Source organism: Armigeres subalbatus, chromosome 2 (genome assembly GCF_024139115.2).
Source record: "Armigeres subalbatus isolate Guangzhou_Male chromosome 2, GZ_Asu_2, whole genome shotgun sequence".
Taxonomy (NCBI): domain Eukaryota; kingdom Metazoa; phylum Arthropoda; class Insecta; order Diptera; family Culicidae; genus Armigeres; species Armigeres subalbatus.
The window spans coordinates 274,982,725-275,001,866 of record NC_085140.1 but is presented as its reverse complement, the minus strand read 5'-3'; the positions used below and the strand labels follow the sequence as shown (position 1 = coordinate 275,001,866).

General features: G+C 40.6%; 1 protein-coding gene across 2 annotated transcripts in view; it reads left to right on the top strand.

The window, feature by feature from the left end:
- Positions 1-19,142, top strand: part of LOC134212267 (uncharacterized) — a 125,104-nt gene that overhangs the window by 78,078 nt on the left and 27,884 nt on the right. For both annotated transcript variants that reach the window (XM_062689971.1, XM_062689970.1), the window contains exon 5: positions 3,171-3,916. In XM_062689971.1, coding sequence (XP_062545955.1) covers positions 3,171-3,916 — 746 coding nt within the window. The remainder of the gene's footprint in view (positions 1-3,170; positions 3,917-19,142) is intronic.

Genomic DNA, 19,142 nt, shown 5'->3' with positions numbered 1-19,142 from the left:
ATGTCTTGAATATGTCCAGAAAAAAAAAATCTTTAGGATGTAACCACAAAATAGGCTACGCCGATTCACGCCGCCGACCAAAATAACGACAAACGCCGCCGCTTACTTAAAAATGACTTAAAAACTTTTTCGGCCAATTGGCCTGACACCCAAAAATTTTCTAAGAGAAAAAAACCCATTTCTTTCAAAAAAATTGTTTTTTTTTTAAATAACATCAAAATAACATCAGATCTCGACATTTCATCCATTTTCAAGTCATTTGGCATCAAAAACAAAAATTCGATTTCCGACTTTTCCTTTGGTGCCCCTCCTTGGGAAAATTTTCATGGGTAAAAATTTCAAAACTTTGATGAATTGTAGGCACCCTTAAGATCAATCCTGATGGGATCCAAGATTAAAAGTGCTCGCGTTTTCGGGGGCACACCACTCGATACGGAAGCAACGCACAACTGTCATTTTTATTATTTCACGCATGCTGCGACGTAGCAAAGCTAAATCAACAAAAATGACAGTTGTGTGCCGCCTCTGAATCGAGTGATGTGCCCCCGAAAACGCGAGCACTTTGGAACTTGGATTCCGTCAGGAGTGCCCTTAAATCATGTCCGATTGAGCTCAAATTTTGCATGGGGTCATATTTTGGGGTAATGAAACTTGTGAGCAATGTCGTTTTTTGAAATTCGAAAATTTCAGTTTCATTGACACCCTAATATGCACAGCACATGTTTCGAAATTGACAAGTTGATATGAAAATTGCAAAAAAGAATCCACATGTCTTGGAGGGACTCGAACCCTCAACCTCCTACTCTCTAGATAGGCGTGTTCACCCCTGCACAACAAGACCCCTTGAAGGTCACGCTTGCGGAAAAACCATCAGAATCCGAGTACCAACCTCCACAGCGGTTAACTTCGTTGTGGAACACCAGAAGGTGTGGCGAAGCGGTTTGACTCAGTGGACATGAGTTTCACGTAGGCAGATCTGCCAAATAAATAGGAGCCCAACCAGTTGAGTAGCCATGCTGCAAACCCTAACCGTTCGAGATTTCTTATTGTTAAACCGTGAAGCATTTTGTTAAAAGCTTTGGAGAAATCCACGTAAACACTGTCGACATGGCAACGAGAAAAGCAGGAGTTGAGCGTCTTAGTATACACCGTTAAGTTAGTTGTGTTCGAACGGTTCTTTTCAAATCCGTGTTGATATTGCGAAATTATAGGTCTCGCAGCGGAGTACATCATGTCGTGGATCAAAAGCTCAAGCACCTTGGCAAGGGAACACAGAATGACAATGGCACGATAGTTTTCGACGTGGCGAATGTTGCGTCTGCCGGGCCGACTAGTAATAATTACTTAATAATTTCACTATTAATTTTACTCTTCCTTTGACAGCATAGATCAACGTACAAAACAACTGTTTCTTTCTTCATTCGATGCTCAGGACGTATATACAAATGTCTGAACTGAAGCACCGAAGGACACTTATGATAATAGAACGCTGCATCATTTCTATCGATTGAAAAAAAAACAATAAATGTACCGAGACTTCGGATCAGTATAAATATAGCATTTTAGGGGGTCCGCGAGGCCGATAAACACTATATCGAGTCAATTCCAATCAATAACTACCTCAACTGGAAACATATTTTTATTTCCATGGGAATTTCTCTTCAATTTAAGGACGCGGGAATGTTGGTCAGCGGCACACGAATGTAGACATATGTATCGGCTGTGGCAGCGGTCCCCTCTATTGCTGAGTTAGTAAAGTGTACGCCTCCTGGTTACTATAAACATTTTGTTTTTGACGAATCGGGCAGAATTTACGGTTTAACAACACTTCTAGAACTGATCATTTTGATTCACTCGTACAAATAGCTATTTTTTTAATGATGAAGAAACCTCCAATTTCCTCATATTCCCCAGTTCCAAAATATGCAGAACAATCCTTAGTCCTTCCGCTGTCCAACGCAAGGAAAAATTAATTCCCTTTTTTCATCATACAGGCATTTGAAAATGGCGGATTTTTACAAGTAAAACAGTGATATTTTTGCAATCCACCAATGTATTCAATCGGTTGTGTAACCAAAACGTGCATTTTGTTATGCTCTAAAACTTTGAAGAAGACGTCACTTCGATAAAAATTAGAACCAGAAAGTTACAATCAAAATATTGATGTATGCAGCAACAGCTTAGCTTTCGTAACATACATACAGAATTGAAATTTGCTCCGTATAAAACTTTAGTTCATCCGGTAGCTATTTTCGGAAATGAGGCAATTATGAGAAGCTTTTGTAGTTTTTAAGCAAAATATGATGTGTATCGAAAGAACTATATGACAGTGTATCAAGATGAAAATATTATGACTCCTTTAAAATATGGTAGACTGACAATAGGCTGGCTATCTAGCACGAATGTTGGAAGAAGAAAATAATGCAAATACAACATAGAGCAGAGAGCATGAAGGCTGGAAATAGATGATAATTGCAGGAAAAAGATTGTGATTCATGCATAAATAAGAAAATTCCACAAAAAAAATACTTCTAAAACGCTTTAAATATAAAAATAAACGATTTTTCAACAGTTTTGATCCGTTTAAAAATTGGTTTTATATGAAGAAATATTACAAATGTGTTTATTTGTAATTTTGAGGGTAAATAACCATGATTTATCCATTGCTGAGTTATCAATTGACTTTTTATACAGAGTATTGTAGAAGAAAACAATAAAAATCACTTTTTTCAAAAAATCGCCGATGAACTATTTTAAAACGCCCCGTGCCTTATTTCAAATGACCTTGCCTAACTTTCTGTAAAAAAAAAATCAGAGGAACATGAAACTTCGCTAATAATCCATTTTTTTACACCGGTAGTACTTAAATTAATCTATTTTGAAACATTACATCTTTATTCAAAAGTGTTGTCAACATAGACATCATACTGTTAAATATAAACGACGGCTCCAAGAAATCATTTATACAACTTAGTGTCCTAATTAGCAACATAGCTGTAGTCGTCTGCTAGTATTATTGTGTATCTCATGGAAAGCTCAGCCCAGATAACACACTTATAAGGCTACAACTGGTCAATTCTCTAAAAAAGTATTATTCGATATATTTTTTCTAGTATAATAATAATAATAAACTAACTTCGTTTTCCAACCATTCTGTTTCCACTTCACAGCTCAGGAACCATATTACTCCGTCGGACGACTTCATCTGAACGTTCCCATTTCCAAAGAAGCATACATCATACTGCGCGACCATCCCCTCCTCAGTGTGTCATTGCCCAGCAGGGGAAATACCTCCGAACCATACCGGTACAGCATCGAGAGCCCCACTGAGCCCTACCTGAAAGTGAACGACACCTCGGGCGATATTTGGATAGCATCGCATTTCCTAGACCTGCAAAGTGCGACTGAATTCATCATTGCGGCATACAGCCAACAGAATGGTACGCTGCGCCGGCTCAGTTTGACCATCACTCCCGTTCCGTTGGGAAACGTCTCGCTTTCAAGGTTCTGCGAGGAGCACGTTGATACGATTTGCTTCTGGGACCGTGCCGTTTACAAAATTCAGGAAAACGAAATTCCTGGATTTGCGATTGGGCCACTCGGTGCCGATCTGTATCGAAAGCTCTGTCGGACCCACTCCGTTCGCTATCAGCTCAACAACGCAACCAATTATCTGTCGACCAGCAATGGAACGTTGTACAGTGTCGCCTCACTGGATCACGATTCAGCGCCGCCCGGTCCTCTAGTGAAAGTCAGTGTTCGTTGCATGGTCCAGTTTAGTGGGAACGATGTTCCCCAGGAATTTGACAAAACTGTCGATATTTCCGTTCTGGATCGGAACGATAATCGGCCACGTTTGCAGCACACTAACGACACGCACATCGAATTGGTGCTTGATGATCCACATATTGAAGAGGTGAGTATTGAGACTATGATTGCAACCAACAGAAACGGGTGGGAATACAGTAGTAGTCAAAACGTCATATGCAAAAGATGACGTTATCTCAGTGATAGTATCCAATGTGGGTGGCGTATTCACAATAAAGGCACTATCAATTGTAATCAATAAATGATGTATTTGTATAATGCTCTTCATAACATTATTGGGCTTAAATTTTCGATTATATTATTTATTGATACATAACGCAAATTTGACGACGCCGGTGATTGAGTGGTAAGCGTGACTGTCTCTCACCTCAGCGGGCCTGGTTTTAATCCCAGTCGGAGATGAAAAATATCTGGTCATGCCTTCCCTCGGATACGAAGTAAAGCCATAAGACGGAAGCCATAGGAAATAGGCCGACGAAAAATAAGAGCTATTTTAAGAAAAAAAAAACGCATATGCTCTATTACATATTTATTGAAATTGTATAAAATGTTAACAAACAGTAGTGAGTAACAGTTTTCAGCGCCGAAATTGCCATTCAGTTCTGTGAATATGGTGTTTGATGTGCTGTTGTCTAGATTTTTTGCTGCTACTGGTACCGTAATCCTGGGGAACTTTTATCGCCAAGGTAACATTGAACAGTTTAACCATTTTCAAGAAATGAATAAATTATTATTTCCTGTTATTACAACTATTTGTTGTGAATTGGGTAACTTAATCTTGATTAAATTTGCTGCTGAATGATATAACCTTCGGATGAATTTGCATTTATTTTTCGTCAAAATTTGACAAATAAAATCAACATTATTTTTTAAACTCACAGCGAGCTGACAAAAAACCACTCAGAACTAGTATAATAACAAAAAATTAAGCTCGTACCTATAGTTATGTGATAAGGTATCTTATTTTCTTGGATGACATTCAAAAGACATAGCAAGAACTTTGTTTTGTTTCACAAAGGATTGTGTCTTCTTCTAAATTTATACTAAATATACTAAAATACAAACAAATTGCAGGTAATTATAATAGGGGGGAATGACGGCTTTGGCAGGTCACTCTTAAATTTCATCCAGAATTCTTCTCAATTTTCCCGAGAATTCGTCCTAAATTTCTACAAAAAATTCTTCTACCTTGGTAACTTTTCTAAATTTCCCTGAGAAATTCTTTTTTCTTAAAGATGAGCCAGCCTAGGGCTGCAAATCGCTATAATAAAGATAATAATAATTATGATTTTCGGCTTTCAGTCACATGAAAATGTAATTTTAAATCATTGCTAACGTTTCGATCCGAGGGTTTGGATCTTCATCAGGATTCGAGATACATCAACCTGTCTATTAAAGTGTTGGTCACACGATGGACTGTCAGGTGGGTTGACTGAATTCTCCCATCGATACGGTGGTCATCAGTTTTTTTTTTCTTCCTAAGCAATGGAGGGGGAATCTGCTCAACAGACATCCTGGGTTGTCCAGGAAGTGCGGGGTTAGGGATCACCTCCAACAGCAAACGAGAGGGGCAGGACTACATCCCCGACCCGCTAAACCGTTTCCATTGCCGCCAAGCCCATAGTCCCTTCGGTACAACCAGAAAGTAATGCTTCAAAGGGGGGTCAGTGCACAACGCACCCTCGAGGTTAGCTGCGTGTCCTGGCAGCACCGAACATCGTAACTCGCTTTTTTAGAAGAACACCATTGTATCGTGCCAGCGCGTTGCCGGCTTTCCAGTTGGCCTTACCACGCCCTATGTCCTCGGAAGGTGGGAAGGGTCGACTTCGCGCCTGCTTCCCTCTGCACGACTGGTATCAAGAATGATGATGCCGCGTGCACCCCAAATTGACCTTTCTGCTATAGGGCCTATTCGCCAGCACACAGAGGGACTTGCCGACACGGTGCCCACACCTGCCCCAGCCTTGACGAGGACCCCTTTCCGTCCTCGGGCTCGGAACCCGCCCAGTTGACCTACGCCGCGAAAGCGACGATACCATGTTGTTCTTCGCGCGGCCACTTGTTCGATAAAAGGATCGAGTTCGACCACAGAGCATGACCACCGGTATGACCCATGAAGCCGACTCCGATACCTTGGACCACCACTTATTTGCGCCTGAACTAGCCATCCTTGAGTCCACGCGCCACCTTCTGTGTAGCTCCGAGACGATTTCGGCGGTAGCCGATAAAACGGCGTTCCAGCCAACTTCATCTTTACACATCCTCCGAACTAGGTTGTCCGGGGTAGTGTCCAGACCACATGTGGCAAGCATGTGGTCACGCATTGCGCGAAAACGTGAACACACGAACAACACGTGTTCCGCCGTTTCCTCTAAACCTGCGCACACCAAACACTCGGGCGAGGCCGAGCAAGCCAGCTGCGTTACCTGCAATGTGATTTTGCAGCACGCTTAAACGCCGGGCACATCGAACCCCCCATGGGGTGCTTGCTGTTCACAGCTTTGCTGGAACAAATCAAACAATTGGGAGGGTTCGTGCAGCTTGTGCCTTATGTCCCTCCAATCCGCAGCGTCGGCAGAGATTGCTTCTGTCAGGGCCTTTGCAGTCCCATTGCTTGTGCCCCGGTTCCAGGCACTTGAAGCAAACTTCGGGTGTATATGCCCATAGGGCATACCGACCATCCCACCTTGACGCTCCCTAACTTGACTACCTTGGAGGCGTCCGCTGCAGATAGCCGAACCAATGCCACCTGCGTCCCTGCCGGACCTTTTCGTAGCCGAACGGCTGCGGTGGGCGTCTCCACTTCACACTGTCGCCGCAGTGCCGTGACGAGCTCTTCGACTTCGGTGATCTCGTCCAGGTCTTTAACCCTTAGATTCACCTTCGTAGTGAGTGCCCTCACCTTGACCGTCTCGCCTAGGACTTCCTCCGCCAACTTCTTGTAGGCGGCGCCCTTTTGCGAGACGCCCGCTTCAGCTCGAGAATCATCTCGCGGTCATCAGTTGAACGATGATCATATGATACAGTGCAAACATCCCTCTCTATCAGGTATCAGAACGATGGCTCTCGGATATACAATTTTGTTTGTCGACATGAATCCATACTCCAATATTGTTTGTGCCAATATTGTGTATATTACTTTGCCCATAATGTGTTTCTACAGTGCGGTTTGCACTCCACACATAATGGAAAATATTTCCACTTGAAAAACAGTGCAGTGTCTACCCAGTGAGTGGCACTGTTCCAATCTCAGCTCACGCGAGTAGACACCTGCACCGCTCTACCTTCGAAGAGGGAGCCATCAGTGTAACAAACAATGCTGTCCGATATACTTGTCTCCAAATAGCCAGATGCCCACTCACCCTGCGAGGGGAATTGTGTTGAAAATGTCCTATAAGGAAAACTACTAGCGAATGTGAGATCACTTCGAGCGAGGACAGTTCTGTCCCAATCAATCATGAGCTGTAATAACGAAGTGTGTGTAGAACTGCGGTTTACAGGATTCTCTTCCATGAAACCGAGAACCCATAATCGGTAAGTACAAGAAAGTGCTTCTTGTTTGAGATGTATGTGTAGTGGGACCACGTTGAAGAGATCCTTGAGAGCAGCCGTGGGAGTCGAAGAGAACACACCAGTCATTGCCATTAGACACATTCTTTGAAGATGGCCTAATTTAAACTGAATTGTCCTCACTTCACACTTTTGCCACCACACAAGACCCATAAGCCAAAATTGGTCGTTCAACTGTTGTGTAAATCCATTTGATATATTTGGGTTTAAGACCCCAAGTTTTACATAAAGTTCGCCAGCATTGGCCGAAAGCCATACACGCCTTCTTGACTCTGAAGTCAATGTTAGGTGTCCAGGAGAGCTTGGAATCAAGAAATAGTCCATGAGGGCATCCGCAGACACTTAATTTCATAATCGCTGCTTGACGTAATGTCGTGTAGAGATGTCGGTTTTTAAGCATCTGGTGAATCCATTGGGTTATTTTATTAGGGAGCCCATGACAACGTGCGACTTCCAATATTGCATCGAAAGACACGTTGTCAAAAGCACCCTAATTATCTAAGAACGCACCCAAGCATAATTGCTTTTGAGCAAATGCTTTCGCGATGTTGTAGACTAACTTCCTTCCACACAAGTGGTCACAGATTGCCACGGTTGATTTTTCAGATTGATGTTGATTAACATGAAGAGGCATGTTTGCCAAAAAGTCATCACGAATATACGTTCTAAGCATTTCAGAAGAAATGAGGTAACGTTCCAACCGCTTAAAGCAGAACTCAATATTTCCTACACACTTAAATTTTTTTAACGGGATCTCAGCAAAATGCTGAACTTTTACCGAGATTCGCACAGCCGTGCCCCAGCAAACATGTTTTTTGCCGAGATATCTGTCAAAGTTGCTGAAACTCAGCAAATAATTTGCTGAAAATCAGCTAACAAACGTCATTTTTGCCGGGATGTCAGTTTTTCATTTTGCTGGTGCACGGCTGTGCGGATTTTCGCCGAGCTGCAGAAATAAAAACTAAGTGTGTATGATCACGTGTTCGTTTTACGTACTGTTCAAAACACGATAAACCGCGCACTTATTACTATTTACTCTCGGGCTGCACAAAGCAGAAAAAAAAATATTTCGGAAGACCACGCAATCTTTCTGTGTGCTGTTTAAAACACAATAAAATGCACCATCTCTTATACGGAACCCGATTGATCGCGTACTAAATAATTTGCTCACCGAGGGCACAAAACAAAATTACCTGGATCTCAACGTAGCAAATGAAACACGATTGATCGCGCACACGGTCGTTTGGCAGAAAGGATCATATGGCCAAAAATGTCGTTTGACTGAACAAGTGAGAAGAGCATTAGTCAAATTACCTATTTGGCCAAACGACCTTTTCTGCCAAATGATCTGTTCGGCCAATTAATAGAATGGCCAGTTACCCATTGAGAGCAGCAGGGACTATAAAAGTGAACACTATCTTGAGCAACATTTCTTAAAATTAACTCCCCTATCAGGGAAAAATATCAGGCATAAGTGATCAAGGTTCTACTACAACCTAGAACGTCATGAACACGGTGAAGTTACGAAAGAGAAAATTTTAGGTGTATTGTTTCAAAATAAGAGACGAGCTCGGTGGTCTAGTGGCTACCGCTTCTGCCTTATAAGCAGAAGGTCGTGGGTTCAATTCCAGGCTCGTCCCTTTCCTACTTTGTATTTCTATCTTAGTTCTTTCTGTGTTTCACGTTATACCAAAACGATTCCTACTGTTATAACCTTCCACGCAATCCCAAAACCTCCCGTGGCACCTATGAGAGGTCGTAGAGTTCTCTGCATCTTTCTTAAGTAGGTATCCAACAAACCATCCTTCCCCTTCCTCAGCATTCGCAAGGACGTGGCCAGGACAGATCTCGACTATTGGAGAGTACATTGCTTCCATCTAAGAGTTAGTGATTAGTCCCAAATCAATATCTGTGGTAACGGATGAAAGTAATGCTACTCTCATACAATAGTCTTGGCTTGTACCACCTACGAATTTGTGCGAACTGCTAAATGCTAATGCTAATTGTTTCAAAATAAGATTTTTATTCAAACGTATCCGTAGAGTAACTGTGATGTACAAAAAACTATTTTTTAACTTTTTTGGACGTCTAGACCATCCAAACATTCCTTGAGAAATCCACAGCTGCAAGAAAATCATTTTTCAGTAAGCTTCAATATGCATTCAATTATACCCATTACACCTCCCGAGAGGACAAAGGATAACGTAGGATAGTTTTGAGATATTCTGGGCAATCCAAAATTGTCCTTGAGTTCGGGACTTGAGATCTACAGGTGCTTAGAAGCTCTTTTCGGTACTCAAAGCCTCAATATCCGTTCAATTATATCCATTACACCTCTCGTGAGGTCAACGGATATGGTAAAATAGTTTGGAGATATTCTGGGCAATCCAAACTGTCCTTGAGTTCGATACTTGAGATTTACAGCTGCTTAGAAGCTATTTTCGATACTCAAAGAAATGTTGGTGCCGATACATTGGAGCTTTGAGTGACGGCAACCCAAAGTAACCATTAGCACTATATTTTGCCTTTTCGGCAATATAAAGCGTGTTTGCACTGTAACAGCGTTATAGTCGCACGTACGGATTTTTTAAATACTTGCGGTTACCTGCAAATCTACTGCTGTGCCTGTAGATCGCAAGTTCTGTACTCAAAGACGGTTTTGATGACCCAGGATATCCTAAAACCATCGAAACATGTCCCTTGATCTTCAGGAATGTATTATGGATATGGTTGAACACATATCCAAGCTTGAAGCGACGAGAAAAGCTAGAGTGGTGGCTGTAGATCACAAGTTCTGAACTCAAGGACGGTTTGGATAACCCAGGATGTCCCAAAACTAACTTATCATGTCTCCTGGATATTACGGACATGCTTGAATACTTATCCAAGTTTCTAGTGACGAGAAAAGCTAGTGTCGTAGCTGTAGATCGCAAGTTCGGATCTCAAGGGCAGTTTGGATGCCCCATGATACCACAAAACCTAACCACCTAACCTAACCACAAATCTAACCATGTCTGCTGATCTTCAGGAATATGTTATGGATATGGTTGAATACATATCCAAGCTTGAAGCTTGGATTGGCTCCGCCAAAGCGACCGTGTTCCGCTGGGACGCTAAACAGACCTGACACGATGGCCCTCCGACAAAACAGGAGGTTTGCGCAGGCCCAATAAGTTAAAAGCAACCATTACAAACAACATAGAAGATAATACGACTCGATACATACGAATACGAATTTCAATTAAAACATAATTTGCCTTTTCGCCTCCTGAATCTCTATCAAATTGCCTAACATTCTGCCAAAATTTCTAAATTATCTAAAAGAGGCTAACAAACACATGGAAGTCGGAAAATTGAATGTATCACCTGAAATACACATATTTGAAACAATTAATTGAAACCACTTAAACTGATTCGAGTGAATAATTTACCAGAACATAGAGGAAGCTCTAATACTAGTGCTTTGATTGTTCCGTTGGCCAACCATGATGAGGTGGGCTGCTGAAAGTAGAACACGAGCAATAAATTAATCTCATTCTCGACAAAATTGGAAACTCAACACCAGCGTTGTTGGCTTATCGATAAGAACTGAAAACTAATAGCTTTGGGCCCCAATGAGTTCGATAAATTAGCCTGTGTGTGCGCGGAAACTCTCACGCCGCTTTCCTTTATTGCAATTAGATATTGCACTCACTTGCTTCCGATAAAACAACAGCAGCAATGGACGACGATAGCAACTATGCTGACGACAACGGTTGTCCCGGTTTAGATTGCTTCCGCTTAGGTTTTCCATTGAAAATATAGGTGAACCTTCCATTTTCTTAATTGAATTGTATCAGGATAAGAGGTTATGACCTAACAACTATTTTCATCATAGAGCAGATTTCTGTACCGCCGCAAAATATGTTCACTTATGAATTTCTATTCTTAGTAATAAGAAGACTCGTTCGTTTTATTCATCTTTTCTCACAAAACATACATTTAAAAACCCAGATCAATCCACCTAGCGTTGGTGGTGCCTTTCTCGCGTATTAAAAAAATAAGAAAAACAGGTCGAAATAGCACTTTAGGGGGATAGATTTTACTTTTTCCATCAATTCATATCCATTTGCGGTCATTTAAATGCATTGCTGGAATCTTCGAGAAATTTTTTTTTTCGAATTTTTTTTTCCCAAATGGGGGGACCCTTGGCAAAAAATGTTTTTTAATAACTTTGTAACGTAATAACCGATCGTGACAATTTTCAATATGAAACAACAAGACTGCAATCCGCGTTGTTTGCAACATGTTGCGGGTAAATCGGATAATGCTAAGTACCAGAAAGTGTGTCTCGCATTTGTGTACACACACACATACAGACACCACATCAATTCGTCGCGCTGAGTCGATTGGTATATAACACTATGGGTCTCCGAGCGTTCTATCAAAAGTTCGGGTTTGGAGTAATCCTATAGCCTTTACGTATACTTTGTATACGAGAAAAGCAAAACATAAAAGGGCCATATTCTTTACCTTTGAACGAAGTATAAGAAAACTTGCTGTTCATTCATATTTTTAATTAGATAAATGAATATGGGTGAAAATCTGCCAATAGATTCAAAAACGATAGGAATAAAAATCAAGCTGAAAGTCTTTTTTGTCATTTGACCTTTTGTGTTCCATACGTCAACAACTCATCATTTTACCAAAATTAACCTTCAACTTAACTTCCGAAAATTTGTTGAGGCATGACAGCATATGACATCACATTCTATATTATTCTGATTATGATTGATAACTCTCCTCTCGGTAGGCGCTTACGGCGCACATTGTTGTCACATATTAGCCAAACCACCCGGGGGAAGGATGTGCCCAACCCGTTTAGGAGTATCATCCATGTGTGAAATTTACATTTCGCCGTGTGACTGCGAAAGCTGATGAGACGCAGTGCTCCTGAGCGGCGACGTGCAGGAAGGAAAAACCACAGGCAATAATGGTTTTAGGACCTTCCAGTGCGAAATGGGGTATTAATTCTCTGCGGTTTTCTGTTTCGCTTTTTTGGTGAGGAAAGCAAGCTTCCTGTGGTTTCTAAACAACGATTTTGTTGGTTGACCTATTCAAAGTAATTAATTTTACCGGAAATGTCCGGGCCTCGACAGAAGCGTGTAGAATGTAGATAGTGGGCAACACATGGAGAATTTAACAATCGGTTGTGAGGTATTTAGATTAATGAGTACGGTTATATAATGATGAGAGAGACGCATCGTGGCTGTAAATCGTTCCGTACTTTGGACTCCGCAAGACGGATCGAATAAAATTCGCCGCCGTACCAAACTGACTATCATCTATCTGACGCTCATCAGACTGGTAGTCCTCTACGGATCTGGACGATGCGGTTGGAAAACCAACGCGCACTTGGAGTTTTCTAAAGGAAAGCAACGTTCCATCTTTAGTGAGATGCAGATGACGAATGGTATGTGGAGGAGGCAAATGAACCACGAATTGCATCAGTTGTTGGGAGAACCACCCCATCGTTCACACCGCAAACATCGGACGACTACGGTGGGCCGGGCACGTAGCCAGAATGACGGACAGTAATCTGGTAAAATTGGTTCTCGACAGCGATCCGACGAGCACAAGAAAGCAAGTTGTGCAGCAAGCAAGGTGGATCGATCAAGTGGAAGGCGATTTGCGCACTGCACATTCCACTCCGACCTTAGTCTGAGAAAATAAATAAATCTATAATGACGATTTAGCATAGCAAACGCTAGAATAATATTTCACAGTTTGAACGCTTTTACGTAAATCGATCGGAATATAAGACTAAGAATCGGAAAATAGTAGAACACCTTCCATCTACTCATCATCCTTTATTTTGATAATTGCTCACTTTTCTAATGATAGTTGATCAACCCCAAAGGTTTTGTTAATTATCTGCTGGACAATCCCTTCCTGGATTTCCTGGAGATCCGAGGTTGGAAAACTTATGTGAGAAGAGATTCAATAAACACATATTTACACATACCCAAATGATCGCAATTGGCTTAATGCAATATATGTATTTATCTCAGATTATGGTAAACTGACCGTATTAACGCAAGATTGTCATTAATCTTGCATTTTCCTGATTGGGTGTACAAAAAACTTTGAATAACCGCGGAAACGCTAAGAGACAAAAAAAAAGTAAGTAAAAAATCAGGCGAAGTCTCAGTTGGAATGTAGAGCCATTGAAGCAGCAGTTACATTGCTTTTATATCGGATGGTTTGTTCCAAACCTAAAAAATGACATTACCTACCATTTAATATATTTATGGCAATATTGTATACAATTATTGTCCTTCCTAACCATTGTTGACCATTGCTAACCATTGTTGAACTGAATTTCGTAAATTCATTGTCGGGTTCCTATGAATTATATCAAAACCAGTCACGTGACACGCTCCCGCTTGATTGACGAGTGCTGACCTTTTGACTCGGTTACATCCAGAGGCACCTTCGTCCTTCTAAGGATTGGGTGGAAGTCGAAAAGCAAAAAACAGACGTTCGATACATCAACTCACATCTGTTCCAAATAGCTTTATGAATGAGGCTTAATCCTATGGGAGTATGTGGGCACTGGCAGTCACAACAGTGATGTCATTCAGCGGTGATTACCAGCGAAAGGGGAAAATACGAGGGAAACCTTGCTGCGGCGACCTCAGCTTGCGCTCGTCATCGGTGCCGCTTTAGCAGCTCGTTGGGGACTGATTTGCACACTCAGCATAAAATGGGTATCGTAAACAAGGTGTTGGGGAGTAGGTATATGTCCTTTTTTGCAATTCCACCGACCGACCAACAGGACATTAACTTTGGTTTCGGTGGGATTGTGTCTGTCTATTTTTCTCGTTCCAACATGGTACCGGCCGGATAGTCTAAAACGAACTTATGGGGTAAAATGTTGCAGCTTTTTTAATTCTTCGCATTCGTAAGAATTATTCCATTTATAAGCCTAGGTCCTTGTTGACACATTTTTTGAAACTATACGCCAAATATGTATGTAATGTAAACCAACTAGTGGTACTGGTGGTATATTAGCAATATCTCTTGAGCTCATAATCCGATCTGGCCAATTTTCAATAAGAAAAAGTACTATCCTGAAAAGCTTCATACATTAGTATGTTTATATCTAGACCCATTGCATTTTTATGTCTACGAAAACTGTAGGATACTGAACGTTCTGAATATGATGTCTATTATTTCGCAGACAGGAAAAAATATCCACACCTAGACCAACACATCAAACGTTTTGTCATTTATTAAAACATAATGGAAAAGCTTTTGTTTTTCCTAGTGGACCATTTTCCTCTATAGACGCCCATCGAAAAGGGCACAAACATGGCCGTGGGTGGTTGGTGTGGTTATTTGCAAACATCGTCTAATAGCTTGTACACATTGTCGCCGTATAGTTTATTGTCATTGTGTGGACAAGGATGGTCGGTTGAGAAGCATTGAAACCAGGATAAAAAAAATAATTTCATGATAAAAATCTGATGGTGAAACATGATTTTAAAGCATAGAGTATTACGAACGATGCTTTTCATGAATGCGGTATGACGGTCTGAAGACATGCAAAAATATGACAAAGGGGCAGACATTATTGACTTTCAAGAACAGCATTGCTCACAATAAACTTGTCTTTAAAAACAAAATTTCAAAGTGGATTGTATTATTGCAGGCCTGGTAGCGGGTCACTTTTTAGTGACTTGGTCACTTTTTTCGAGATAGTCACTAAAAAGTCTCTTTTTTCGACCTCAAGTCACTAAAGTCACTTTTTCTCGCAAAAAGTCACTATTTTCAACTATTTTGAAACTATTGACTAAGATTTTTTTATAAGGCTTTATGTATCCATCGGAAGATGCTTTGTTCATGACGGAAATAAAATTACGGACCTTGGAAAAATGATCGCTCTGTAACTTCGCCAGCCATTTAACTCGCTGCTCTTATTGGAATTTCACCAGTAGCTAATTGAAGGTGTTTTACGTCCAATTTATAAATTGGTATACAGTCATGCAAGGAGGAGACCTGTCGATTTCGAGTTTTTTTAACTCAAACTTTATGCAGTAGGGGATGATGGGGAGACTTGATTCTCCCCTGTTTTACCAAGAACTAAAGTAGTATTGTTATAGTGTATTTTTATAATAGATCCTCTAGACATATGATCGTTATGTTGCGAGTTTTTTTTTTTTAATTGACGACCTTATTTACTGTGTTTTGTTCCTCCTATAGATGTTTTTAGTAGCCACGCAAAATTAGAACAACTTCTCCCAATAATGCTATCATTTTTCACTCCCAAATGCTATCATTTTTTCACAGCACAAATCCATAAATATTAGAGTGGGGCGCAGTTGTATGGAAAAACGCAAACTTCATCCAATCAAGTGAGATCAAGGTTTTTCTGAATCGTTTTGGGACCCCAATCAACTGTGCAAAATATGGGCTCGATTGGTTGCGTCCTCGCTTTCCGCATCGCGTTTCAAATTTCTATGAAAATTAGTATGGGAAAACGTACTTAATTGCATTTTTGCTCTTAGCGGCCTTAATTTATCTTCAATCACGTGACTCAATACGTGAGCATATAGTCTTAAAGATGCCGAAACAGTTTGCCGAAAAAGGTATGGAGCTGGAGCTGGAAGGTCCACAAGAAATGTTATTACGCTTCGAAAACTGTTTGTTCAAACCATATGCAAGAAATCAATGTTTTTACAAGCACTACCGGACAACCTATGATTTTCAGAGAACAAATCCTATCTTCTTTCTTGTCGGAATTTTTACTTTGTGAAATAATTCCGAATAACTCCCATTAGCTCCAAAGCCATATAAGATCAATAATTTCGAAATAACACGGGCAAAATAGACTATTTCGTAAATCTTTAATCACGAAACGATTAGAATATGTCTGTCTGCATGTATTTTGAATAGATTTGCACCAGCAAAGATCATTTTAAACGCGAGAAATTACTTTCCAGAAGCTTTAATTTCCTAAATCATGAGTTTAGGGGAGAATCGGGCAAAATAGGCTAATTATGAGTTATGTCACGCACAGAATTCAATGCAATCCATTTCACCAATATTCTATCAACATTTGAGTAATATTTGAGTACTTTTCGGGAGCGGCAAATAAGATTTTCCGTTGAATAATTCGTTTCTATGGTGTATTTTGGGGAAAATCGGGCAAAATAGACTATTTCGTAAATCTTTATCACGAAACGATTAGAATATATCTGTCTGCATGTATTTTGAATGGATTTGCACCAGCAAAGATCATTTTAAACGCTAGAAATTACTTTCCAGAAGCTTTTATTTCCTAAATCATGAGTTTAGGGGAGAATCGGGCAAAATAGGCTAATTATGAGTTATGTCACGCACAGAATTCAATGCAATCCATTTCACCAATATTCTATCAACATTTGAGTAATATTTGAGTCCTCTCCGGGAGCGGCAAATAAGATTTTCCGTTCAATAATTCGTTTTTATGGTGTATTTTGGGGAAAATCGGGCAAAATGGGCCCTTTCCTATGGTTTGTCTGCAGTGAAAATATCACCAATCGATTCCTCGGATTTTTTACATAAGAATGGGTCTTTTCCGGACCTCTAAAATAGCGGCATCTAAATAAGTACTGTTACGGGCCCTTTTATTCCCACTGTGCATTGGCTGATAGATAGTAAAAAAGAAATTCTATCTCCTCAACGCATTCAATAGTTTTGTCATTATTCAAGAAAATGTTTTTCTCTGCTAGACGTTTCTTCACCAAATTTGTCCTGAATTTAAGAGTTTCTGGATCTGGTGCATGTATTAAAATGTCGTCGATATAAATTATTAGCCATGGCATATCCGCTAATATTGTCTCCATGCATTTTTGGAATAATTCGGGAGCAGCAGATAAGCCGAAAACCAGCCTTTTGTACCGCATCAATCCTAGCAACAAATCTGAATTGTATTATCTCTTAACCAGTTTATATATAATAAATCAAACCTAATGGGGAAATGAATGTTGTAATATACCGACACTCTTCATGTAATATTAATTGGTGGAATGCTTGCTTGTCAAACTTGGTAAAATATTTGCTACCTTTTATATGACAAACCATTTGTTCCAAAGTCGGTAATGGTTGAACTTCTCTAACAATCGCTTTGTTTGCTTCCCTTAAATCGATGATAATTCTAACTTCATTTGCATTTTTCCTCTTAATCAGCATTAGAGAAACCCATTCCGATGCTCCATGAACTCTTTCTATCACATCTTGTTCTTCTAACTCTTTCAACTTTAGAAGCCCAGCAAACACAAGATCGTATATCATAGCAAATAAATATGCAAAGTGGAGGCCATATACGTACACTTTGCATGCAGTCAAATGGAGGCATGCGCCAATATCGCCTCCACCTTGAACACATATTCGCTAGCATATGCGACTTTGTGTTGGCTGGGAGGGTTAACTTCTCAAGGGGGATTGGTATGCGTCTATAAGCTTGCCTCACTGGCGGTACCGATTTATCTATTTTAACACATGCCGTCATATCTATACATACTCTCGTTTATATCATTTAGGGCCGTTTTCTTCACCTCCGCTTAACTCTTAAGCGGTGCTTACCCATACGTTTAAACCGGGTTTAAGCACTAAGCGGAGGTGAAGAAATCGGCCCTTACTGAACAAATTAAAACAATATTGTTCTCACCTTTGATACAAGGTAAAGTACAGCTGCTCGTTGCATTGAGAAATTTCAGTACACCCAGCTTCTCAGCTGTATTTCCGTAGAGCAAAGAGCAATTCCCGCCTTCAATTACAAAAAAACGTCGTAGAACAGGCCCGGTCGTCAATCTCGATTTCCGCGTCTACTTCACCAAGAACTGTTAAGGGACAATTTGATCCATATCCACGAAAGATTTTTCTGCTACCCTTTCGCACATCGAATGCCTTGAATCCCACCTTCTTTAAAGTCTTCCAATCCGCTGTACATAGAATATTTTCATCTGCTCCTGTATCCACAACAAGCTGGAGGTTTACGCCACCAACTGCTGTAACTACTTTTCGTTTGCCGTCCAAATGAAATAGTTCGCAAATTTCCACTTGGTTAGAAACATCGTCAACTTCTCTCACAAACTTCTGCTTCCTGGTCATATCATGTCCTTTGATCCGGTTCACTGGAGGTTTCGAATTCTTCACATCAGTTTTTCGATTATTTTGCCAGCTATACGGACGACTGTTTTTCCAAGGCTTACAGCAGCTCCGAGCAAAATGTCTATCTTTCCACAATTGTTGTACCTCGATTCTCGAGCAGGGCATTGTTGGTCGTTCGCTTCATGCTTTCCCAAACACCGATTACACGCACCTTTGCTATAACTTGTGAGTTTACCTGGTTTAGAAACCATTTGTAAATCTTGAAACTCCATAGGTTCGCAGGAAGATGTTGAACGGAACTCTTGCACTTGGGCAGATACAGATTCATGGGTTCGTCTAATTTTCAGCATTTCTTCAAGGGTGACATCGGCTTCCAAATATTTCGCCCTCAATTTATCGTCGCTTGTCGTCGCATACACTATTTGATCCATAATCATTTCATTGACCTGTTCTTCGAAATTACATACTGCCGCTTGAGTTTTGAGGCGTAAAACGAATTGGTTCAATTTCTCCTTATGATTGAACTTGAGTTGCCGGAACTTGTTTCTTTCGTAACGGAGCGACATACGAGGGGCGAAATAATTGTTTAAGGCTTCCATTGCGGCTCT